Source organism: Akebia trifoliata, chromosome 13, assembly GCF_017979445.1.
Source record: "Akebia trifoliata isolate Shusen 1 chromosome 13, ASM1797944v1, whole genome shotgun sequence".
In the NCBI taxonomy this organism is placed as follows: domain Eukaryota; kingdom Viridiplantae; phylum Streptophyta; class Magnoliopsida; order Ranunculales; family Lardizabalaceae; genus Akebia; species Akebia trifoliata.
In genome coordinates this window covers 8,276,557-8,302,977 of record NC_141387.1, presented here as the reverse complement: position 1 = coordinate 8,302,977, position 26,421 = coordinate 8,276,557, and the positions used below count along the sequence as shown (strand labels likewise).

Genomic DNA, 26,421 nt, shown 5'->3' with positions numbered 1-26,421 from the left:
GTGAATCACCGAATCGTGCACTGAATATGCTGAAATTTTGGTTTTGGAACATTGTTCATTTTAATTCCCAAAATATGCACGTGGTACACCACTTTTTATGCATCTACGAACTCGTTAGCACAATGTGAAAAAAGCTCATATTCAATTATTCAAGACCATCGAATTTCGTAAAATTTGACAGACCACGGCATTAAATTTTTCATTGTCGATTTTTTTTTCTTTCAACGGGTTGAAACCGTCAAATTACTAGAGGATGGGAGAAATTCGACAGGTCTAGACCATCTAATTTAGAATACATCACAAATTATGATGCCCTAGAGTTGTCAAAATTCATGAGCCTTGGCCTGTCGAATTTTCCTATAGAAATTTCCAATTTTCACATTGTGAAGTTCATGACTTTTAATATCTATGAATTCGAAATGTTTGTTCGTAGATGTGTAAAAGTCAACAATGTACCTCATGCATGTTTTCATAAATAAAATGAATAATATATCAAAACCGTAATTATAACAAAAGTCATGTATGTTTTCGCAAATATCTCTTGGTGACTTATGTATGAATTGGTGAGGCATTAGCAAATGTTGGTGTGGCAATAGAACCTCTCACTTAAGGGTCATTAGAGAATGACAGTTTTGAATTTTTCATATGGTCTTTATATTTGGGTTATGTTCCATATTTTATTTGAACCACTGCAACTATTCAACATGTCATACAAACAAAGCAACTCAGAAATTTTACAAACCCTCCTGTGTCTCATTTATGTCTCAAATTTGGAGTTACCGAACTATTCGATCTCAAATTCTCCAAATCAAACTTTCAGAACTTAGTGCTACTGAGGGTTAGGTGGGCGGCCGTTGGCATGAGAGACTCGCGATCCCCATTCCAGCAATTCTTTGCTTGTGTCATCCTTGTGCACGAAAACCTCAATGAAACATAAGCTATCCTTTTGAGCTCCTGTGGCTGTGGCGATAGCTTCTGTAAGATCCTCCTCGGTACGAACCTGCATGCCAATAATCTGATCCGTCAGCATATCCAAAGCACGATGCATTAATGAAAAGAAGAAGATTATGGTGCAATTCAGGTAAATTAAGGATAGGAAGACAACCAAAAAAAAAAAACACAAAGTAAACTTCGCCCTTGCGAACTCCTGGACCGAATATATCTTAAAAACTACCACACCGACAAGACAAATTTAGAGAGCTGCTATTGGCATCCCAACTTTTACTGATTACACCCCAATTAAAAATAAAGAAAATAAGTGAATAGTTGAGGATTTTATATGAGCTTAATCATAATTGTAAACAACTACTGAAAGTGTGTGAATGAGTGTTATTATGTTTTCTAATGTTGAGATTATAATTTGAGCCAAACCTTAGTAATGTTTGAAGAGTGTGTTTTTAATCTTTAATTGGAGTGTGATAAATAATTTCAGAAATTGGGTTGTAATAAGTAAAAGCTAGGGTGCCAATAGCAGCTCTCCAAATTTACTTCTCGAGAATTAACCAGTCAATCTGGTTTATAGGCTATAATAGAAGTTCGAAAATAATACTTTGGAAGAAGAAATAATGATGCTCATCATGTCATACTGACCTTCATAGTCCAACATTTTCCTGCACCGTTGTGAATGGCGTCGACAAACCTGGTGTAGTCCCAATTCTTGATCACATTGTATGGGCCATCATGGATCTCTACTTCAATTGTGTACCCTCCATTGTTGATAAGGAATATAATGGTCCTTTGTCCACACCGGATCATCGTTGAAATATCCTGAGCTGTTACCTACAGAAATGGAGAAACTATGTTTAGCAGTTTGATGCATTGATTGTGCTTAAGAGCAAATTTACATTCTTTCATAAAACATGCAACAAGGCTGATTTTTTTTTTTCAAAAGATAGAAATTACATGGATTTTTGGACCTATTCATATTATATACATTTGTTGATGTATTATCTTAAAAATATTTTTAATAAAAATTGCAAATAATCACAAAAAACTTCTTGTTTTTATTTAACAATATATATGCAGAACTTTTTGAAATATGGACTATTCAAACCATGGTTTTAAATCTCGTCTGAACCTAGACGACTCATCCGATGTCTTCATATCGTCCACCAACGAGACGAGACGTCAAAACGAGTTTTAAAACCATGATACAAACAAAACAATTTTACAAAATCATCAAAATATTTAACTCTAATACAATCTAAGTACAGAACTTATTTTATATTCATATGTGGTCAGGGGCTTGGGATATATTTCCATTTAAAATGAAAAATGAGCAAAGCGTATGAATCGTTTGTATGTCACCCGGAAACTCCCACCAACAATACACACAATTATGCACTTTTTTCATAAACGTAATATAATGCAGCAGAATATTTTTTTTCAAAACATAAAAAATACAAGGATTTTTGTGACCTACCCATATTATAAGCATATAATTCATGTATTATTCAAACAAGTTTAACAAAAAAAATTACAAAATCCCCAAAAATAAGTAAAATTTTTGTGTTTATATTTGCTTTTAGTTTTGCTGAACTTTTAAACAAATTTTCGAAAAATGAATCTGAATTGTAGTCGACCTTTTTGTCGTGTAAGTTATCGTGTGTGCATGTGCAGGTTCTTTTAGGATGTAAATGGGCAACAGTATCCATAATTTGGGCCTCACCTGGAAACTCCCGTCACCAATGCATGCAATTACACGCTTATCTTTGGCAGCCTGAGCATATCCAAGAGTAGCGCCTACTGACCATCCGATGGATCCATATTGCATTTGGAATTCATAACTGCAAAGAATCGGGAGTCATTAAAAAAATCCTGATTACAAAAATTCAATTATCAGTGGTATTGGCTAGTAAACACTTTTAATAATGACACCACAAAAGCTTACCCGCAATTTTCAGGGAGACGAAGCTTTTGACAGTTAAACCAAGAGTCTCCTGTCTCTGCGATAACTGCTGAATCTCCGCTCAACATATCCTGTTTAATGAGATAGAATCAATAGAAGTAAAGGGGAAACAAATGGAATATCTCTAAACAACGAAGCTAGAAATGGGATTCGGTAATGTATTTGAATATTTTGAGAATCAATATGTGTTTGGATAATTTGCGACAAAAAAATTGAAGTACTTCAATTGTTTCTTCCTACCTTGGAATCTGATGCACCAAAAACCCAGCCTTTTCGAGTAATAAATTAATAATGACTTTGTAACTGACTCATGTAGTAAAAATCACCAAACCATATCGATTTAGGACTAAAAGAATTAACAGAGGGGTCCCAATCTCATGGATATGAGCCATGTGTATGACTATGCGCCTTCCTGAGAATACCCGTTCCCTCACTTCAACAAGGGGAGTCATCTTCTAAGCCATAGTGACAAAAATCTGCGATTTTTAAAAAAAAATTGTGATTAAAACACGATTTTAATAGTTGTCGATTAAATCACAATTTTTTCAAAAAATCACAAAGTTTATCACGATTAATCATTGATTTAATCCAATCAACGATATTTAAAAAAAAAATCAAATATTAGTTTTTATTTTTAGCATTTGTTAAGTGTTATTTTGTTATTTAATATATGAAATATGTTTTTTTTTATACTTTAAAAAATTATTTTTGTTTCAAAATTTATCCGATGTTTTCCTAACTTTATTGATCTTTTGCCGACTTTTTCCGAAGCTTTCTCTAGCTGAATTATTCCCAAACCCCGACTTTATCGCTATAATTTACGCTGATCAACCAAACAAAATGAAGTAAAGGAAGAAAAGAAAAGATAATATCTTGCCTGAATGTGCTTGAAGAGGATGTTCACTCTCAAAAGTTCATTTTGCTCACGCTTGAGAGGAAGACCTGGAGGAACGAAGATTCGGCGGTAATTCTCTACAGCCGTGTTATTCTTCTTTAGCTTTTTAGCCAATGCACTCAAGAAATCGGACATGAAAACCCACCCTAATGAGGGTCCATTTCCAATGGTCACACGGTTAGGCTGCACAATAACTGCTTTCTCTTTCTTGATCAACAATGAGTATCCCACAGAGCTGTAGTCATTAAATATGGGTCCCACAAAAACATAGGCATCCGCCGATTCTACAATCTCCCCACAATAGCTCGTACTTACGGCACCCCAGTAGGTCCCAATGAAGTTTGGGTGTTGCTCAGGTACAAGTCCCTTGCCCGATGGCATAACAGCTATCGGATACCCGCATGCGTCTGCAAGCTCTACAAAGGCTCGTTGGGCCTTGGCTACCCTTACCTTGGGTCCACATACAAGCACAGGCTTTACTGCCTTATTCAAAAACTCAGCTGTTGCATCGACTGCTGCTTCTAACCCCATTTGATTGCTAATCCTACACACAAAAGAGTGGGTTCGTCATCTTGAAGTGATGAAGTCTCCTGTATAAAAGCATGTGTGAAAAAACCCCATAGTGGTGACTTGACCAATTAGGAGGTTACAAGGGTAAACATGATCCTTACAGAAGACACAAAATTTGTGAAAATACGAAGCAGAAAAGAGGACAAAAATAGCACAAGGATTTATGTGGTTCGGCAGTGTGCCTACGTCAAGGGATCAGAACAAGAACAATCACTATTGTCTTTCAAGTTTTGCAGCCCTAGAGATCTCTATTTAAAGAAACCAAGAGTAGAAAAAAATGCGTCCATCTCCCTAGAGATGATCCTATATTTAGAAACCGGCTTTAATCAGGACTTCAATCATGCATCATAACTAGACAAAACATGAAAGAAATTCTAAGATCTCACATTCTAGACCTTTCTGGCTAACCTTGGTACATGAACAGTAACAAACAACATTAACTAACCGATCCCAAACTGGAGAAGATGAATATTCCAAATAATAGTACAAATTAAATCAAATGAATCTATAAAAAAGCATAGAACTAAACTAGAAATGACATTGTTAGATACAAGTTTGTGATAACTTACTAGAAACCAAGGGGCAACTGTATTCCAACAACCATAGTATGAACATACTCAAGTAATGCATCATAACTATGCAAAACATGAAAGAAACCTTATATCTCACATTCTATAGCTTTCTCTCTACACTCGGCACGGTAACACTAATAGAACCATTTCAAATGACTCTATTAAAAAATCTTGGGAACAATTGATTTTCTCACCAAAAATATCTTCATCAAGGAACCACACGAACATCTCAAGTGAGAATCACCTTGTTGATTAGATCACGATGCATAATATTTCAAGGTGAAACGTGGTCAACCCATATTAGTGGCATATTTTGGCACCCATAGATTAGACAGTCATTTATACAAGCTACAAAGAGAACATACCAAAAAACAAAGACAATAGATAACTGGGACTTGGTCAATTGAAGAAGGCCAATTCAGACGTTTCTAGTAAAAGTGCAAGGAAAAGTACCCATTAAAGTTCAAACTAGTGAGGGAATTATTTAACTTCAAGGGTAAGAAAATCCCGTTTATATGGGCAATCATGTATAAATTCTCAGATGCTACCGCTAAGTTGGTATGGCATGTGGACTGTTGTTCCCACTGTTGGACCTACAGTCCGTTGGTGGCCCATTAAGCCTATGAGACAACCCACATTTCTTTTTTATAAAGTTTCTCTTGGGTTTTATTGTCGAGGAAGTTTAGTCAATAACAAATTAAAGATTCTAATAAGAGTTAAGAGTGTATTCAGGAAACCTCTATTTTAGAAGGATTAGAATCCTTTGACGGGTTAGATTCTAATCTTAGAGGATCTTGACCCTCTACTCCTATCCAAAAAATTATGGATCGGTCTCCCTTATTCAACGATTGATTTTTCTATGGAAAATCAGGGTATTCTCAAGAAATAAAAGCATAATTGATTTTCTTTTCTCTAGAAATGGGTATAGATAAGAGCAGGTTATTGAGAATCTGGATTTCCATCACTAAAGGCAATACCGATCCATAAAGAGTAGATCAAGGAGGAGAAAGTGAGTCTAGAATTAAAGTACAATCAACAAAGTGGAATCGTTAATTTCGGGTTTTTGGATTAATAGCGATGGCTTCAATTCCAGGTATATACGATATGCCATAATACCTTATGGATATGTGGTTGTTAATGGTAATCAATCCTAAAATAGATCCTATGTTCATTCTTGAAAATTCCGTGAATAGTTTATATAAATCGTTGTTTAGATATGTGAGCAAAGTATGAATAAACTGAAATAATGTTTACACCCACAACCTAGGTTCAAAACCCCTTGAACCCACCTTCACCTTGCCAACCACTTAGCATTGGTGTAGGCAACTAAAAAAGAAAAAGCTAAGACATGATTTTATCGCCCATCCCATTAGGCTTGACTTAACAATGGATCCTCTCTCATATTCTACCGACAAACTTCATTCGTATTCAATCACCACAAGCTGGTTTTAAACATACAATTTCTAAACTTCTGCTCCTACTTACAGACTAACACACTTCGAATGCAAGAAATATACATTAAAACAAAGCAATACGTTTCATTCAACTAATTAAAGTGCATTATGATAAGTTTTTCACTGTTTCAAGTAAAATTACCAAAATAGAATCAGAATTTTAAACAAGTAGAGGAAAACTAACCATGGTGCGATAAAGAATGGGACGGGCTCACTACAGAAAGTGGGATGAGGAATTCCAGGCAAATTACAACTTATACTGATATAAACTGGCTTACTTTCCTTCAAAGCAGTTGAAATCGCTGTGTCGATCAGTTCATGTGCATCATCCAAGTTATTCACCACAGCCTATCAAATTAACATACACACTCTAATCAAATTATTCAAAAAACTGTAAAAATGGATTCTTTTTTCTTCAATTCAACTAAATTCTTAATAAAATATTCAAAAACCAGAAAAATTAGAAGTATCCAATACAGAAAGATTCGCCAAACTAATACCATCTATTAAAAAAACAGTAAAAATCAGTTCTTTCTTTCTTCAGTTCGACTAAACTCTAAATACAATATTCAAAAAACACCAAAATTCAAAGTACCCAATACAGAACAATTCATCAAATTAATACCATCTAATCGAATTATTCAAAATACTGGAAAAATCGATTCTTTTTTCTTCAATTCGACATAACTGTAAATAAAATATTCAAAAAACACCAAAATTCGAAGTACCCAATACAGAATGATTCACCAAACTAAGAATTATTACTTGCCTGAGCACAAGTGACCGTTTGAAAGCATTGAAGCTCCTGGGTGAAATCGGGTAATCCGATTGTGTGGTGGAGGATCCGATTCGTTCCATAATCGTTTGAATTGGGCCCACCAACAATACAAATTACAGGGAGATTCTCACTGTAAGAACCAGCAATGGCGTTGAGAACACTAAGCCCACCAACAGTGAAGGTAACAACACAAGCACCAACACCCTTCGCACGTGCGTACCCATCGGCTGCATAGCCGGCGTTAAGCTCATTGCAGCAGCCGACTACGTTGAGCTCCGGCTCAGCTATCAGATGGTCCAAGAGCGTCAGATTGAAATCACCTGGGACAGAGAAGACATCTTTCACGCCGATCTGGACAAGCCGCCGAGCCAAGTGGCGGCCAAGTGTGCCACTGGAGGAACCGCCTCGAACGGGTGCAGGGGTTGTACTAGGATGCGCCGCGGCGCCAATTTGGCTTTGAGCTTCCATAATTAATGTTTCAAGATGTTGGATTTTTTTCTAATTATAGGATTTGTTATTAGAAGACAGAAGAATGGGAAAAGTGGTTTTGGAAAACCATGGGCGGTTTTTGGAGGACGAGAACACTGTAATGGTGGGAAGGATTGCTGGAAAGAATCAAATAATCGAAGGTTTTTTATTTTTAATTTGAAAACCATCCATCCATTTTAGTGGTTTTGAGTTAGTGGTTTTGCTTTTCTCAAGGTTCTTTGGTTTGACCGTTGATCTTGGAGAAGTTTTGAATAGAGGCATGTGGGCCTACCCAAGTCCTCCTTACAAACAGCCGTACGATAACTCCTCGACTTTTGTATTGAAACTCTTTAGGACAATCCAACCAGTAAAACTGTAAGGTAGGACGTTTTCCTGTGCTGGGCACCAACTGGTTCCTTTTTTCCTTTGAAAATTAGACGAGTTGGGTCTTTTACGGTGTGCAAGAAGATTCGAAACTAATTTAAGAGAGATTCTATTGTCACACCAACTCTTGCTAAAAGCACTCTATTTCATATGAAATCAATTAAGGTGCCATTGGTTAAAGAGTCATGATCATCCGACACTCTCTTTTCAGATGCCCCGTCGTAGAATCATAGATACTTTGCTTAGCAATACATAAGAAAATGATTTATGATTTTATAACTATTAGATTAGAACTTATGTGGGCGTTACAGAACCATAAAACTTTTTCTTGTGTACCTTGAGATAAAAGGTCTATGATTCTGCAATGGGTTTGTCTAAAAAAGAGTATCAGATAATCAAAACTGAAATAAAAAAACAAATAAAAGCTGAAAGATTTTATGTGTTGAAACTAATCAATGTTAAATTTAAGTGTTGAAAATTTTATTTATTTACTTATCTCGATTATCTTAAATTAAGCATTTAGTTCACATAATCTTGTTTACTATATAGTGCTGAAAACTTGTAAAGTGTTTTACCTTTTCAATCACATTAATTAGCACACATTTTGGGATGATCTTAGTAAAAGTTGGTGTGGTAATAGAAAACTTCCTTTTTCTTTCCTTTTAGGATGTCAATTTCTTTGCTTTACCCCTTACTTTGTCTGGTATATTAGCCAAAAATACTAGAGCAACTTTATTTATTATCACCCTCTCCTTTGATTTGAGTCGACATCATTGACAATAGAAGTTGAGTTCTTTCTCAAAGGTGTAAAACCATTTTTTTTTCTCTTTTTTTTACTTTGAGAAGCTTTACATTTATTGGTCAAAATGTCCATAAAATAACACTTATTCTAGTATTCTAAGACATCTTTATTGAAAAAAAAAAAAAAACCATTTTTTTTCTCTTTTTTACTTTGAGAAGCTTTACATTTATTGGTCAAAATGTCCATAAAATAACACTTACTCTAGAATTCTAAGACATCTTTATTGAAAAAAAAAAAAAACACTAAAATATTTAAATCTCACTTAATTATTAAGGTTGTGAATTTGATATTTGACCAACCCACCAAAAAAAAAAAAAAAAAAAGAGATTTAGAACATTTATTTTGAATTCACAAGAACAAGAGCAACTCTAACACACTAGGGCTTAAGTTTTGTATATTCTCCCAACTGTTATTTTACAGAGTCAAAGTCCTTCAAAAGCACTCCAGTATACTCGAGTTCTGATTCTCTAACTTGAAATATTTTGAAAATAAAGAAAATGGGAAAGGCAAAAGAAGAGAGTGAGTTTCTCTTTCTCCACCTGTTGGCGGTAAAAAAACGATGGCAGTTGAAATATTTTACAATAATTAAATTTATGGAGAGTTATTTTGACTAGTACGATTGGAGTGAAGATCCCTTGAATAGGCAAAATCACTTTCCACAATAAAATATCTAGCAGATATGCCTATTTGCATTGGAGTTGCTCTAAGGTTGGAACAAAAAAACATTACCCATTAAATCTCTATAGTGCTAGGCCTAACAAAGTCCAATCTAGCCACTACTATATTATAGGGAAAATTATCAAAAAAAATATATATATAATGAAATAATTATTTCACAAAAATAACTGAATTTATTGCAAATTATCAAAATGATAATAAACTGGTCATTGAATGGTCGATTTTTTTCTCTCTCCTCTCTTCTCTCTCTTGATTATTTTTTTTTTTAAATGATCATTGAATGGTTGGTTTTTTCTCTTTCCACTTTTTCTCTCTTGATTTAAAAAAAAACGGCCATTCAATGGCCAATTTTTTCTCTCTCCTCTTCCTCTCTCTTGATTATTTAAAAAATAAATAAATTAAAAAAAAAAAAAACATTGAATAACTGATTTTTTTCTCTCTCTCCTCTTTCTCTTTATGAAATAAATACATAAAAAATCTTTGAAAAAATAAAAGAGAGAAAAAAAATAAAGGACTTACAAGGTCCAAATGATAAATAACTTCCTTCTTTTGAAATTGGCCTACAAAAACCTTTTTAGATAATTAAGATTTCTGAGATTAAAACATTCAATAAACAACTATCCCATGATGTAATAATAGAGAAAAATCAAAATCAAAAGGAGTAAAAACACAAAGAACTTATAGTTTATTAATGAAGAAAAGAGGGAAAGCAAAGCTATTCAAAAAATCAAGAAAAAGAAAGAGGAGAGAGAGAAAAAAAAATCGGCCATTCAATGACCGTTTTTTTTTTTTAATTTGATTTTAAAAAAAATCAAGAAAGATTTATATTTTGTAAAAAAAAAAAAACAAAAGCATTTATAAAAATAATATATTTAAACTTATATCTACTCATTTTTTTAGCTAGGATAGATATTGGATCACTATTTTGCTATAAAATAGCATCAAACAATTTCGAAAATTGCATGAATTTAAATATTTTTACAAAACTTGACTCAACACGAGCCCATTAAGGTTGAGTTTTTGTTTAGATAATTTAGGTTCGATAAGGACTTAAGTTTGATCCAAGTTACAACCTACCTCTTTGGGGTTGGATAGGATTCATCCAGGACATGGGCGGAGTCACAATTTTTGGTCAGTGGGGGCTAAGGTGCTGTTTGTTAAACTGAAAAAAATAAGTGCTGAATAGCATTAAGCACTGAAACTTATAAGCGCTGAATTTAAGTGCTGAAAAAGTTGTTTGTTTAGATGCTGAATTATGTTTGTTACACATTGCTGAAACTGATAAATTGTCTTTGTTACCCTTATAATCATATTATACATTGTTTGCATGTTTCAAATGCTTATTTATTATCAAACACAATAAAATATATTATTTCTTATAAAATTAAAATACAATTTATTTTTAAATAATAAATAATACTCAAATCTTCAATTTATAAATAATAATTTCTATTTATAAAAGCCCACAAATTTCAAATTAAAAATAATAATGTCATACATGTCACCAAAATTTGAAATCAAATTTAAAAAGAACTTAATTTTGGATGAATAATTTTAGATGGAAATGAAGGATGTGTAATTATAAAAGCACCCTATGAATTAATAAGGGCAACCCACACTATAGCCATTTTTTGTTTTGTTTTATATGGATTAAAGTTTTTGGAATGAGCAAATTTTTAGTGAGGATGGTTTATATGGTCTAGAGATCATCCTCACCAAACTCGTTAAAAATAGATTTCAAAAAAAAAAAAAAGGACAATTTACGGTTCTTGAACTTGTTTTGATTGGGTTAGAAGTTTCAAGATGTGCTGATTTTTTGTGAGGATGATCTCCTCATTGTAGAGATCATCTTCACCAAAAATCAACTCATTCCAAAAATTTTAACCCATATAAGACAAAATAATTTAGCTATGGTGTGGGTTTATTAATTTGTGGGTGTTTATATACTTATCCATGGGATATAAGAGGTAATATCCTTTTAAGAATAAGGGCATACTTGTCCATGCTCAAAAAAATAAAGGGCATACTTGTCCGTGCTGAAAAAAGCGAAGTGCTTACCGCTTCAGCACTTTTTTTCAGCATCAAAATAGTGCTGAATTTTTTTCACTTATTTTCAGCAATAAGCACGAGTAAACAAACGCGCTATTTTGACAAAAGTGCTGAATTTAATTTTTTTCAGCAATAAGCACTGAAAAATAGCGCAAACAAACACCACCTAAGTGTTAGCATCAACCAATAATCTTGATTTTCTTCTATGCCAATGGTCAGCTCATCACTACAAATAATGGTTAGCAAATAACCTCTATAATGACGTTGTTATTATAGGATAAACTATTTTAACTTATTCAATTTTGTCTTTAATCCTACTTCTTCAATGTGTTATCTTTAGATGACACATGTTCGCTCTAGATTTTGGTGAATTTTTTAAATATCCCAACATTTTCACTTTCTTGACATGCTCATTAACCTCACTTTTCACTTATCAAGTAAAGAACAAAAAGAACTTTGAAACCTTTGATTTTTCATCTCAAAATTTGGTTATCTACAACCTCTTGGATATGATGAAGATGATGATGGGAGTGGTTATGAGATGTTGATGATAAAGGTTGTCAAGATAACAATGATGATGTTGATGACGACGATAGTTTTCATAGTAATGAGTATGATAGTGACGTCAATGATGGCATTGGGGGTCATTTTTCATTATTCTATGGGAAAACACCAAAGTCAAGAGGCATGTCATCAGTCTGGAGAAAATAAGGAGGTATCTCAAATATTCATAAAAAATTCCAAGGGTATATCGATATTTTTAAAACAAAAACCAACTACCATTAAATAAGGAGGATTTCTCCAAAATTTTCAAGTGGACTAGCGACTTCAAAATGGAACTTCCAGAATACAAGACGTTGGTTTCAATACCTTAGTCGAGATATTTCTAAATCACAGATTATTATCGAATCCAATTAGCTTTACTAACTGAAATCTTACCAAGGGTCGTTGATTTCACCTTGTGGAACCAAAAACATGATCCTATGCCACAATGTTGTAGAGGAAAATATTATATGAGCTTTGAAAAAAAAATGTAATTTTTCTCCATTGAAATTTGGGAGCTCTATGGAAGGTCAGTAAATGTCCTTTTTCAAAACCTCGGATCAAGCCTAAAAAATGAAAATTTTGAATTTTTTGATGCCAAGGTGTTGGATTGCCAATGTGGTAATCCCTTTGAGCTCAAGGACCCTTATTGAGAGTTCAAATCTTACCAAGTAAGGAAAGTGTTTTTAATTACGACCATTCAGGATCTACGTGGCTATACGCTCGGTTTGAAAAACACGGGGCAATCTTTTATCTTTAACATCAATCAAAACAGAGGGCTTAAATAATGAAATTCTTTTTTTTTTTAAAGTTCAGTGGGGGCTATATCCCCCGCTCGGCCCTACATAGCTCTGCCCCTGATCCAAGGCCAGCCCAAATCAGCCACTGATTTAATTATCAATGTTTAGTAGTTTAAATTGAATGAAAATTTTGGTTATTTAAGACATTAAAGGATACCTCAACTTAATGATACAGTACAAGTCAAATGAAAGATGACAGTATATTAAAAAAGTGATGATATTAGCACACCATCATTCTAAGACTGTACCCCAAACTTACATTTTAATGACAATTCCTTGTATTTTTTTTCCTTCAAAATCTATTAGTTTCGACTTCTAAGATAAAAAATAAAAATAAAATAAAATAAAAAATTTACCCTTATCTTCAACCTAAAATTCTATCTCCTTCAATCATAAAACCTCAAGAATAAAATATGATTTTTGGGGAAACAAGTTTGAAGAGGTTCCTTTGGTAAAAAGTTTATCCTAGAGATTGAAAGCAGGAATGTTTGGGGAAAATTAAACAAAATCTAAGACCTTTGTCCAGGTTGAAGATGAAGGTTTTTCGATCACTTTTAGGTTAGTCTATCTAGAAAAGCTCTAAATCTTTTAAACTCTTTATGTCCTCCGTTCGTATTAAACTCATTCTCTAATTATGTAACTTAATGCACCTATGCATTTCACTTTGTGCTTAGGGTTTGAAACTAGAGTTGTGGATATAATCCAACCAGTAAAAACTAAAAAGGCCTGTCTTAATTTATCTTCTCTTATAAACATACCCATCCACATTTTGGCTGATAATTCAAGATAGCCCAATTTTTTTTTAAATTGAGGACATGCCTTCCTTGACTTAGATGTTCTCATATTCAACTTGTAACCCTTAACCTTTTCTTTCAAAAACAATCATTTTCGAACTATTCAAACTTTATGGTAAATTATTTTTAGACTATTGAATCTCATCTTAAATCAATCATTTTCAACCCCACCTTAATAGTTAATAGAAAACTCTTGGTTTTTTCGTTCGTTTTCTACAATTTGTAGCAAAAAAAATACCTTCGATTTTTCTTTCATAAACCAGATTTTTCAAGCTTTTCAATTTCTATGGTAAATTATGTTTAAACTATTAAACCAATCTTCAATCCATCGTTTTCAACCTCCCCTTAATCCCTGAGGTTTTCTATAATCTGCAAGCCAAATAAAATCTTGACTTTTTGGGGTCAAGGGGCGTGATCCCCCTGTGGTCTAAAGTTAAATTCTCACTGACTACTAGTATTAGTGACCATGGACCACAGGATTAAAATCTTGTTTCGCAAGTCTTGTTCAAGGAGGAGGGAATAGTTGGTGCGTGTAAGTTGGCCCAGATACCCTTCTTATCAAAAAAAAAAAAAAAAAAAACTTATAAAACTCACCTTAATCCCATGAAGAAAACACTAGATTTTTTTATTCATCCAAATTTCATTTATCTTCTACTTCAAGGATCCTATCCAGATCATGAAGTTTGAAGAAGTAAATAGGTCGAAGAGAACAAAAAAGTAAAAAAAAAATTAGAGGTAGAAATAGATATACGCTTATGGTTAAAGAGTAGGCTAAAAAAAATTTATGAGAAGTGGAAGATGTCTAATAGGAAGAAAATATAAATTACTCGATATTTCACTTTTGGGGGTCGGATCCATTTGACCCACCAAATCGAACTGGTTTTGGACAAGTCTAATCAATCAACTGGACCATGACTTAAAACATTGGTTGGCAATGATGATGAGGAGGTATAAAGGGATTGCTACAATAATTTTGAAGAATCCAAAAAGCTGCAAGAAACAAGCCATCTCCCAAACTAATAGAACAATACTCAACATATCAATTACCTCCACCATCTATTTGACCAGATGAGTGTTTTATCATCTTTGTCGTCGTCTTCGTCGTCATCCCATTTAGCTGTCATGAAATGTTAGGGGTAATTTTGGGATACATCATCCATTCCCATGAGAATTTCCTAGCAATTGTAACTGTCAAAGAGAAATATTTGACACAAACACAAAAATCAAGAGCTTTGTAAGAAAGAATTAGAATATTTTCAGCTGAGATTTGTGTACCATTTCTCAAGATATTCTACAACCCATTATTTTCAAGCTTTTGGTATTTTGATCTTCTTTGCTTCTCCCTCAGAAAGAAAGAAGTGATCATACAATAGACCATTGTGCGTGTGGTGTGCTGGTGTTGCACGTGCCTTGGGACTAATCTTTGGATAAGATCATGGCCTATTAACTGGGCAAAGCCCAGATATGCCCCTGTCCCCTGTCTACAGGTATACCTGGTTATCAAAAAAACATAAAGTTTATATTTTTAAAGATTTTAAACAATCAACTGTACCTCATGTTATCGAAAGGTAAAAATTGTGAAAAGAGCTTCCAACATGATCTTGAATTATTCCAACTTGGATTATGAATTGTGATGCCTCATCCTTGACATCAAATTCTAATATTGAGATGCGTAATATCTCGAACAAATCTCATAAGATTTCGGGCATGTTCTCCTAAATTAACTACAATTTATTGCACCACACAACACATCCGGGACCTATTAATCCGACCACGTGCCTCACATGGGTAGGTGTGAAAGACGCTTAAGACACCAGAGAGGCAGAGACAAAGGAAAGGTCATAAGATTAGTATGACTCCTTCAAAATAAAATCCCAACCTTTTGTTGGGTGGAAATTGTGATTTTTTGTAAGAAAAAAACCCAATAAATCAAGTCAAACAAACAGCTAAAATTAAATATCAATCTGTATCCACACAAACGGAGATAAACACTTGGATCTAAATCCAAATTAATTTACACATAGTAAAAAAAAAAAAAAAGCAAAATTTTTCAACAAGGGATCTGAGAGGTAAACCATTCCATGACATGAATTGGAGCCTTTATCAATCCCAAGGCCAACTCTACTATGCAAGTCACACACAGGCAACATGGGCATATGCAAGTCAACAGCAATCTGCAACCACAAAATTAAAAATAAACCCATTTAGAAAAATAAATAAAAATAGATCAGAGATCAAAGTAAATTTTGATTAAAAGAAAAAAACTTCTGAGAAAGAAAAGAGGGATTTAGAACAAACCCAATAATCCAGAAAACAACACCAACTATGGAGATGAGAAGAGATAGAAAAGCGAAAGGGAGACCCAAGAGAAAGCCAAGAGGGCGGCAATCGTCGCAACACATCTTTCGTTCTCAAGAAGAAGAAGGCCTTCGAGGGTCTCGTTTTGATTTCTGGTTTTGCTTTTGTGTTTCGTTGTGGTGTGTGTGTGTTGTTGGTGGGGACGAAACGTATAAAAAGACGTTTGTAGGTTCGCTACTTCCTCACCCAAAGCAATAACGATGATAAGGCAAGAAGAAAGCACTTCCCTTGCGGTTGCCGTTGCGGTTGCGGTTGCGGTTTATAAAAGGAAACAGAAAAACATAATAAATAAATAAAAAGAGTCCTATTTTTTCCTTGAAAACTGCACATGGGGCATTGTTATTTTAGTCATAAACAGTTTTGTGTGCCCAACTCTTCTTTGACCTCCAATTTAGAGAAATTAATTGGGCCCACTGATCCACTAAGCTAGCCTAGTGCTAAGAAAAAGAAAAATTACTTAAAAGTACCCTTGCTAAAAGGACTTCTTTTTCTAAATTGTCGGTGGTAGCTTAGTAGGACATTTAGTGAACTTTTCTTTTCTAAATGATCCCTCATTATTGGTGAATTCACCATTTTTTTATTTATTGTTGAGTTCATAATTGTACGATTGTACTCAGCGATGAACTCGATATTGGTAAAACCCACCCATTTTCAATTTAAGAATTTTTTCGACTAAAATACATGGAAAAATCGACTAAAAACTTGAGATAACAACTTTTTTTTTTCTTATCATGGGTATCCTCACCATTTGAGTGAGATTAATCCCATGATCACACGCATTGCCACCTCGAAAAGTCCTGTGCAACTAGTTGAGTCAAGGGTCAATTGGATCTTGAAGGATGGCCCCAAGTAATTCCTTGCTTTGTGGGGTTTCGAAAACTTGAACTACCCTTCTTGATGAACTTATCAAGGCTCGGCTTGCCACTAGGCCAACCCCTTGGGGTTGACTTGCTTAAATGATTTCAACCCAAAAGAACCATTCTTGATTGATTTTCATCAAAAAAATAAAGAAAACAAGAGAAAAAATCCTAAATCTTTTTACATATATTTTCAAAATATTTGAAAAAAAAAAACTCTTGAAAATAGCTTCTTCTTCCTTCTTAAATCTTTTCCATCAAAATGGAGTCTCCGAAACTCGATTGAGATGCCTAAAATCCAATTTTTTTGGATGAAAACGATAAGTTCAAACAATTAGGGCATTCAATCATGACAAATGTGGGAGATGAGGTTCAAGGACGATTAAGAAAATAAAAATTTACTAAATGAACTATTAAGAGATAGCCAAAAACTTAAGGACTGTTTAGAAAGAACTCCCTCCATGAGCGTCGTTTAAGTAATTTTCTATATAAAAAAACGGAAGGGTTAAAACTTTAATCTTGGGCTTGAGCACAAAACTTTTGAACCCATTTAACATATATATATAAAGGATAGGCCTAATAATGTCCTATTCAATCGAGCCTAATACCATATTGTTTACTTGTAATATTATGTACAATAAGGATACAGGTTCAGTCCACTATTTACAAGGATCACTACCTCAAAAAAGGTAAAATTCGTTATTTTTACAGCATTAAACTCGGCAGCCCAAGTCTCACGTTTATTTGGGCCGGCCCAATATACTTAAGAAAAAAATTCGACAGCCCAAGCCCAACGAATCACCAAAATTTTTATTAAAAAAAAAAAATAAACAGACAAACCAGTCGACCTTCTTCACCATTTTCATTCTTAGCCTTCTCCGCCATCTCAGTGAAGATGAAACCAGCAGATCAAAATCTCTCATCGAAGAAGCTTTTTGTTTATGTCGCCTTTGGGAAGAAACGAAACCTCACATTCAATCGAAGAAGTTTTCTTCTCAGCCATTTTTATCGATTTTTGAGTTTGAAGAAGTTTCTTCCATTTCAATCGAAATAAAATATCCCTCTTGATTTGATTCTTGATTTGATTCGATCACTTTCACAATCAGGATTTGCGATTTCAATCACGATCTCTCGATCTCCCATTTCAACACCGAACGATCTCTCAATCGCACATTTCGGATCGATAACTCATTCGACAATGGATTTGTAATCTCTCAAAGCTCAAATCGAAGAAGAAATCAGAGTTCAAGTCGAAAACCCTAAGAACTGATGCTCACTTATCAGTGCCACCGATCAAATCACTCCAAATCTCATCTGTAAGTCTATTTCTCTCAAAAGCCCTAAAAAAAACTTGCATTGTTCATTCAGGTTATAAAAAATTCCAGTGGTTGCAATCTTCCTGTTGATATCTGGAGTCTGGGATGTACTGTTTTGGAGATGGCCACAACAAAACCTCATTGGAGCCAATATGAAGGGGTCAGTGATTTGATATTAAGATTCGGCTTTTGAAATTTGACTCAAGTTTAATTGTTTCTTATATAACCGTAACCCTTACCGCCTGGTCCCCTAACATTTACATTTGATGTTTGGCCCAATCTGGTCAAAAGGTTGCTGCGATGTTTAAAATTGGTAATAGTAAGGAGCTTCCGGCAATTCCTGATCATCTCTCCGATGATGGCAAGGATTTTGTTAGGCAGTGTTTGCAACGGAATCCACTTCATCGTCCTTCAGCTGCCTAGCTTTTGGAGCACCATTTTGTGAAGAATGCAGCTCAATTGGAGAGACACGAGCCTTCAGAACCACCTCCAGGAGTTACAAATGGTTCAAGATCTATGGTATGATTAGATCTACTCATACACAGCACACAACTTATTTGTATTTCAACTACATTGTTGGTGTTTACTTTCAATCCTTAAAAGGCTAAATTTCTGCATGCACTCAATACACTCAACAATTGTACAAAGTCAGTGACTCTTTCCCATTTAAGTGGATAAACAAGAAGTGTCTTGGTTCTTAGGATTAATTATCGACCTATAAATTTTATTCATTCAATAGAGTACTAATTGCTATTCATGTGTCAATAAGACTCCCCCCCCCCCCAACAACAAAAATAATAATAAATAAATAAATAAATAAAATAACGACATGGCTCTGAAAACTGCATAATCTGCTCAGTTTGTTGTAATGTGAGGAGACTGGCTTCATTATCCAGTATCATCCATATTAGATTTGATAGAATGAGTTAGTTATGTTCTGTTTTTACCTTTTTTGTTTGAACACACTCACATTATTATCTTCTATATATGCTGTTGTTAGCCTTCAGTTTCATGTGAATTATTATCTTGGAAGATTTCTTTTGTCATTAACATCCCGTTTGTCGATGCACTGGTTTTATTTGCACGGGTGTAAACTTCATATATAATTTCATGGCACACAATGATACAAAAAGCAGAAGTACTTCAAGTTGTTTCATCCATCGGGCTGCAGATTCTTTCAGATTCTGAGAAGAGAGTCCGTTATGATAGGCATCTATTCTCTCAAAGAAAGGTCGTGCTGAAGCATTCCAGACAAGGTTCATCTCTGTACACTTATGAATCTCATATAACTATGTCAAAGCAGATGGAAGTCGTCGAATGGCTAAAATGGTATAGATTTGCTATCAACGACATTTTGTCACAGAAGAAGGTGTTGGTTGGTTCAGGTTATTTTGATGAACTTGAGGGAGAATTTTATTCAGCTATACATGCGACATATTACGGTCCTGTCATCGAGTCCATGGATCTTCTTCCAGACTCTTTTGAAGCTGAGGAGAGGTCTGTAAATGGAACACCTGAGGTGCTTCACTTAGTTTCAGGCCGCTATCTTTTTGGGATTGTATGCCTTGTTAATAAGCGTCCTGAATTATCAAATGCATGCTGTGGAAAATTAACGTCTTTTACATCTGTGGGCTCCGGCCTTTGTCAATATGTTAAGAATGTAAGCAGCAACATGAGTTCTGGATCATTGAATAATGCAGGAATGCCACAGATGAACGTCAAACATCATTTGGATTGTGCATCAGATGTTTATAAAGATTTAGAATTGAATATTTCTGGAAGAGTGGTTGCTGTGGCTAGTAGAATCCCTCCTAAAAGCTGTTGTAATGGAATTCAAAACGAAGATTCTCAAGATCACATACATGTTTTTCTTAGTTCACCTAAATGTCCAATGAACTCGATTTCGGGCAGTACTGTTGGATCAAGGAGTCTATTGGGAACAATAACTGGATTAGGGACCAACGCAGAAGAAGGGTCCTGCTTTGTCTATGATGACATCGGTACAAAAACTCATGTGGTTGTGAAACATAGAACGTTGCTGGTTTGTATAATTGCTCTCCTCAATATCTACGCGTTTCATCTTTGATCCCTGCTTGATATATGGGCCTTTCCAGTTATGTTTGTTTTCTTGACTGTTATTAATATTTTTTTTCCATTGTCTTCTATGATGGATTGTCCTTGAATAGCCGTTAATGGTTCTTTCCTTATTTTATGTAGATAATATTGAAACCAATCTCATGCAGTGTAAATACTTATTGGTACAACTCGGTTGGGTCTTTGAAGATGTTAATTCTAAAGAAGTTTGAACATCTTGTTCTCACTGAGATTTGCTGTTTCCCCCTTCTTGGTGCTCTTGGAGGTTTAAAATCAGTTGACAATTTTTCAAGAGGACCCAATTTTATTTTTCTTGATAAGTTTTGGTATATCTATTTTGATAAGACCCAAACTTCAACAGCATGTATGGTGAATTTTACTACAATTTCTGTACGTAATTTTTTTCCCTTCTTTTTGATTGGTATTTCTCTACGTAATCTTCTCCTGTTCATTTATGTGGATGGATGAGTAGGTTAAATTGGAAGTCAATAAATATTTGAACCCTAACATGGAGTAAAGAATATTTGACAGCTGTCAACCTCATATTTATGTGGCCTATTCGTCGTTCCATATTCACTAAAAAATGATCTGCAGTAGTGTCATCTTATACTTCTATTTATTAATGTTTATTTGTGACAAAATGGTCCTTCCATTGACATTTATGGTTCACTTTTATTTTCAGGTGAAACACATGCACTGGTTTCAAGTTGAAGACGAAGGTTCTGTCTGTGAATGTAGATGCAACAGAGCCCGGTTACCTCCTAGCAAGTAACTCTCTCTCTCTCTCTCTCTCTCTCTCTCTCTGTGACTACAAACTTTCCATGCATATTCTTCACTTTTTCCCATAAGGATCATTCATTTCTTATTTGACTAATTACTGGCGGTGGAAGGTTCATTAGACATAAATAAACTAACACTATTCCCTTATACTCTTCAAAAACATATGAGCCTTCCCTGACACTACTTGCATGGATTCATTTATGACAATAAGATGGAGCAAGGTTAAAACACTCATTCGAGTCTAAATGGCTTCGGTTATTGATCTTTGGTTGGCTCAGTTATGCGGGTTCAAATCTTACCTTTGTTCTGTTGACATGCCTATTAATACTACTCACAAAGACTTTGTTTGTGTTGTATCCAAGTTGACATTGTTTTGGAGATGGGCTTTTTTGTTCTGTTTTTGTTTTGTGAATTCTAAGACATGGGGTCTTTTTGGAGTTTTGTTACTTTGTTCTGATAACAACCTTTCAAGGACTCTTGCTAGCCAGCTCAGTCCATACAATGATAATGTATGTTCTTTTTGTAGAATTGGTCAACAAATGTTCTCTTTCAGATGTTAGAACCTTGCATCTTCTTTTTGGTACCCTGTAGGGTCATGGGTGTGGTGGTATCTTCCAACAAGTAATCATGCCCATAAATCCCAATTTTGCATCTTATTTTAATTTTAATTTTTTACTCTGTAATTTAGTAACCATTTAGAGCAATAATGGATAGAGCTGGACCCTAAGGGACTTTACTTGATATTCTTTGTGATGAGGTGATTAGATGGCCTAGGGGCCACTGTCGTGTATTTTGATGGGCATGAGGTAATTTTCATAAATCTCAATTCTGTTTTAGCTGCATTTTTATTCTTATATATTTATGTTCTTTAATGCTTAATGTGATCTTTACGTTTCAGATTTTTTTTTTCATTGTTTGTTCATCTGTTTTTGGATTGTTTTGCTCTCATGTTGCTCCCAATATTTGGTTTTTAACTTTTTTTGGGTGTTTTGTTTTCTTCTGCAAAATCATGTCTCTTCTTTTGTTTGTTGCTTCTGTAATTTGTTCTTAGTTACCATGGCTTCTTCTGGTTGGTTTATTTTAAAGATGTTTTGGCCTAACATGGGTTTAAAGGAAAAAAAAATTTCAATTTTTCTTTTTGTTTTGTTTGTTTTTATTTCAATTGGATTGTAATTCAAGTAGAATCTTTTCTTTCTGCAATTTCACAAAAAATGGGGGTTAACTGAATGGTTGTTTTGTCTGTTATTTTGGAATTTATTGGTTTCTAACTAATCTTTCTCTATTTGTATTGGATCATTGCCTGCTTGTTTTGGTTAATTGTGAAAAGAAATCGTCTTTGTTGTATAAAATGAGTCCTGATTTGTTTTTAAACCAATTGAAGTTTGTATATAAGTAATTGTTGACTGTGATCCAATGATCTGAAGAATATCTGTGGGTTCAAGTCCAGCTTACCCACCAAATATATATATGGGGTTAGGTTATTTGTTTTGAAACTTTGGCTTATTAGCCTCGGGTGATGCTATGTGTACCAGGTTGTTGACTTTGGAAGATGCCTACTGTGATGGCCAAGTCGAGATGATTATTGACAAGATGCTTCAGCATGTCCACATGCTCAGAGAAGGGTATGCTTGACTTCGTATTTTATTTTATATTTTAGTGATTTTGGCTTATTAGCTTTGGTTTTGGAAAATTTCCTTTTCGTTTATGAAACCATAAATTTCATATTTACATAGGTAAACTGAATCATTTCTTTGTAATCATGATTGTTTTAGATATATACCAAAGCAGCACTTGATTAGGCTAATTTTGCTTCACTTTTTGTCATTGGAATCATTGGACAAGCTGCTTTTACTGGGAAGTATCAATGGATGTTTTTAGATTCTTACCTTGCAGAGTGGAGTCCCATCGGTGTTGTTGACAATCAATGTGTTTTTGAGGTATTGTTCAGTGTTTTATTCAAAGCTTATTTATTGTATGAGTTCCCTTTTTTCTTCTTGGGGTTTCAGAATGAATGTGGGATTGTTCGATTGATTGTATTTTGGGTGCATTTTTTATTTTCAAATTGATTTTCACTTAAATTGTTTAAATTTCACATGCATATTGTGTTTTTCGTTGCTGTCTATGGAGAAGTTTGGTTAATGGGCGTGCTCTTGGCATATTCTAGTTGAAGACGAGGGGCATTTGGGTCTTTTCATGTTGCTAGTTGGGGTCAAGGTCATTAATTTTAAAATATAGGGGTATCTCCAATATTCAGCAACATGGGAGGGGGAGGGGGGGTAGGTGTAAAATTATTATTATTATTTTTTTCTTATAGTGATAGCCGTGACCGCAGTTAAAGCTCTAATATTTTTTTTTTATAAAAAAATAACTTATAGCGACGGTCGATGACCGTAGCTAAAGGCAATAGAGACCGTCGCTATATCCCTACTTTTGTAATTCGACAGCCTTTTAGCCGTCGAAATTGTGTAATTCGACGGTTTTAAGCCGTCGAATTGATGAAATTTCTATGGTTTTAAACCGCCGAATTTTTTTTCGACAAGCCATAATTCGACAGCCCAATTCGACGGTCGAGGCTGACGAATTGTCACATAATTCGACGGATTTGGACCGTCGAATTTATGATATTTTCACGTAGTGGATACCCAGTTATAAAAAAAAATGTACAGTAAAGAAATCAATGGGTATTCAATTACATGATGTATCCAAAATTGATTACTAGGTTTTGGGTCTACTATTGTGAAATCGATTATATTTTGGTTCCATTATGGTTAATCATCTTAGGGACTTGATAGTAGATTTGTTTTACCTGTAACGTATTAGGACATTAAATAGTCTAATTAAATATTAATCAATGAGGTTCATAGAAGTAAATGTAGTATAGCTAAACTAGAAGGTGGTATGCAAACGCACATGTATAAGAACTTATTTAAAGTATTAATTAAAGGGTTTTTTAAGATTACATATTAAAAATGATATTTTTCTAATTTTGAGAACTAAACAACGTGATTATGAGATTATGGGATTGCAATTTTCTTGATTTTTGACCAAAATGACCTTGATTATATAAAGTTGAGGTTTGTGATCTTTGGTATGGGATATATAGTTTGACGTGTGACTTTGTTCTTCTTTTTTATGGGTAAGTTGGGGTTACAAGGGGCTCCACCCCTACGTTAAAGAGGGCTGAAACCTTTGAAAATTACAAGTAAGGTCTCTTATAAGAAGAACCCAGAGCTTAGAGACGATATGTACTGGAGTGAGAGACATTGTAAACTCACTAGCACTTAAGCCTTGCTTAGCTAAATAATCTGCACACGCATTGGACTCCCGATTATCCCAATCAAAGGAAACTCTAAGTTCTTCAGGTACAGAGTGAACTTGACTCAACATGTAAACATGCCAAGTTGTCGATATCTCTCCTTTAATACTTTGAATGGCATATTTGGAGTCAGCAACAACATTGATGTCTAAGTTACCTTGAATTTTTGCCACCTTTAAGCCCTCTACAATAGCTTCCAATTCAATAGATGCAATATCCGGGAACCTTGATTGCCTTTCCCATAGAACTTAACATTGCCCAAATGGTCCCTTGTAATAAAATAGAACCCTCCACCCTCAATAGTTAAAGCTCCATCGGTATTTAACTTAATGCAACCTGGTAACGGAGGAATCCATTTCACCATTTTACATTGTTTGAGCTTCACCATAGCATGACATCCCTAATTTGAAATAATTCTTATATCTTCTTGCTTATAGGCTTCCAAATCACCATGAAAAACACCATGAGCATCAGCAGCTACCCTTTGAACCAACACTAGCACATTTGTACAGACCTCGTCAAACAGGCAACCATTATGTTCTTGCCTTAAATGATAAATTGTGGCACAAAATGCCACATAAAGCACAAGCTTTAGAATTGGACTATTCTGGAAATGGTTCATAATAACAATAGCATGTAAGTTTATCGATTGAACCACGCGGGTTATCCTGAATTTTGCAAGAATAGTTTTCTAAAACCTTATTCTTGAAGGGCCGACCAAAGAACAAGTGATCATTGTCTTCATAATGCATCTTGATATAATATGGAATCCACGTTTCTTAAGATTCTCGACTGTAAGAAGGACTCATCCACGAAATAAAGGAATGACGAGGGATTCTTTTCTTATTCCAAACGGTTTGATGCCAAGGGATTTTGACTAGATGTTCTAATTGATTTCCATGCACTACTATAGGAAAATCTACCTGAAGACGTCAAATTCCAAACTACTCTATCTTCTTTCCTAGCACAAGGAAGCGGTTGGTGATTTATCAAATCAGAAATCTCTTTTAATCTTTCGCTATCCGCCAATGGAAGCTTCCAAGAAGAAGTATCTGCAAATTCGGCCACCACAGCATTGGAGTGACTTCCAAAATGATGGATATGTCTTCTTTCAAACTGAGCTATTAACGATCCTTCTTTCATTCAGGGATCGTTCCAAAAAACAACGGATCTATCATCTCCCACTACAAATCTAATGTTCTTTGTCGCATAATCCGTTATGTTAATAATACCCTTCCAGCCCATAAAGCACCATTCGGGGTATGACACCTCCAAATATCTCCCTCTCTAACATACCAAGCATGCATCCATCTACTCCACATAATCTTGTTTTCAACCAATTTCCAAAAGAGTTTCATAAGACCAATCGTATTCCAATCATGGATTTTCCTTGTCCCAAGACCACCCTCTAGAAAGGCTTACAGATTGAGTTTTAACTTACTGGATGAGTTGAAAAGGATAAAAAGGGACCATTCCACAAAAAACGATTTAGAATGGACTCTATTTTTTTAATAACTCCTCTAGGAATCCAGAAACACAAAGTCCAATAGATTTGGAAGCTTCACAACACTGATTTGATTAACTCAACTCTACCAGCACACCAAAGAAGATGAACCTTCCATCCTTCTACCATTTTATAAAGGAAAATGCTGGAATGACACAAATGAAAACACAAGGATGACAAAAATGATGTGATGGCATGCACATAACCGTAGATGCTTTTTACTCGTATCTTGCAGAAAAGCATCTACGGTAATGTGCACGACACCCCAAGTTTGTCACCCTTGTGTCTCCCTTTGTGTCACCCAGCACGACTCTTTTATAAATTTTATCAATTAGAGATTGGCCAAAGGAATAAGCAAATAAGGGAAGGCTAAGATACCGGATTGAGCAAATTTTCTTTTATAGAAAGAATATCAATAATGGTCGTCTTATTCTGATGTGAGGCACTGAAAAACACACCACTCTTATCATTTTTCTCTTGGAGCCCAGAAAAAAGGAGAAT

General features: G+C 34.6%; 3 protein-coding genes across 5 annotated transcripts; 1 reads left to right on the top strand and 2 right to left on the bottom strand.

The window, feature by feature from the left end:
* Positions 1-587: 587 nt before the first annotated feature.
* On the bottom strand, positions 588-7,810 carry LOC147387695 (pyruvate decarboxylase 1). The gene is made up of 7 exons (XM_086420450.1): positions 7,169-7,810; positions 6,584-6,747; positions 3,786-4,347; positions 2,891-2,979; positions 2,669-2,786; positions 1,591-1,779; positions 588-1,000 (listed from the first exon to the last, which is right to left on the bottom strand). The coding sequence occupies exons 1-7, from the start codon at positions 7,643-7,645 to the stop codon at positions 830-832; spliced, it is 1,770 nt and encodes a 589-aa protein (XP_086276576.1). The 5' UTR covers positions 7,646-7,810; the 3' UTR covers positions 588-829.
* Positions 7,811-15,730: 7,920 nt separating this feature from the next.
* LOC147387694 (signaling peptide TAXIMIN 1) lies at positions 15,731-16,366 on the bottom strand. The gene is made up of 2 exons (XM_086421890.1): positions 15,994-16,366; positions 15,731-15,869 (listed from the first exon to the last, which is right to left on the bottom strand). The coding sequence occupies exons 1-2, from the start codon at positions 16,095-16,097 to the stop codon at positions 15,746-15,748; spliced, it is 228 nt and encodes a 75-aa protein (XP_086278016.1). The 5' UTR covers positions 16,098-16,366; the 3' UTR covers positions 15,731-15,745.
* Positions 16,367-19,021: 2,655 nt separating this feature from the next.
* On the top strand, positions 19,022-23,731 carry LOC147387693 (uncharacterized). Of its 3 annotated transcripts, XM_086421968.1 has the most exons (5): positions 19,614-19,723; positions 19,927-20,267; positions 21,003-21,088; positions 22,633-22,722; positions 22,873-23,731. In XM_086421968.1, exons 1-5 carry the CDS (start codon positions 19,621-19,623, stop codon positions 22,976-22,978), a joined length of 726 nt encoding a protein of 241 aa, XP_086278094.1. In that variant the 5' UTR covers positions 19,614-19,620; the 3' UTR covers positions 22,979-23,731. The 3 variants fall into 3 exon arrangements, with proteins under 3 accessions (XP_086278093.1, XP_086278092.1, XP_086278094.1); XM_086421967.1 differs by having other exon boundaries at positions 19,022-20,267; positions 22,943-23,731; XM_086421966.1 differs by having other exon boundaries at positions 19,022-20,267.
* The last annotated feature ends 2,690 nt before the right edge of the window (positions 23,732-26,421 follow it).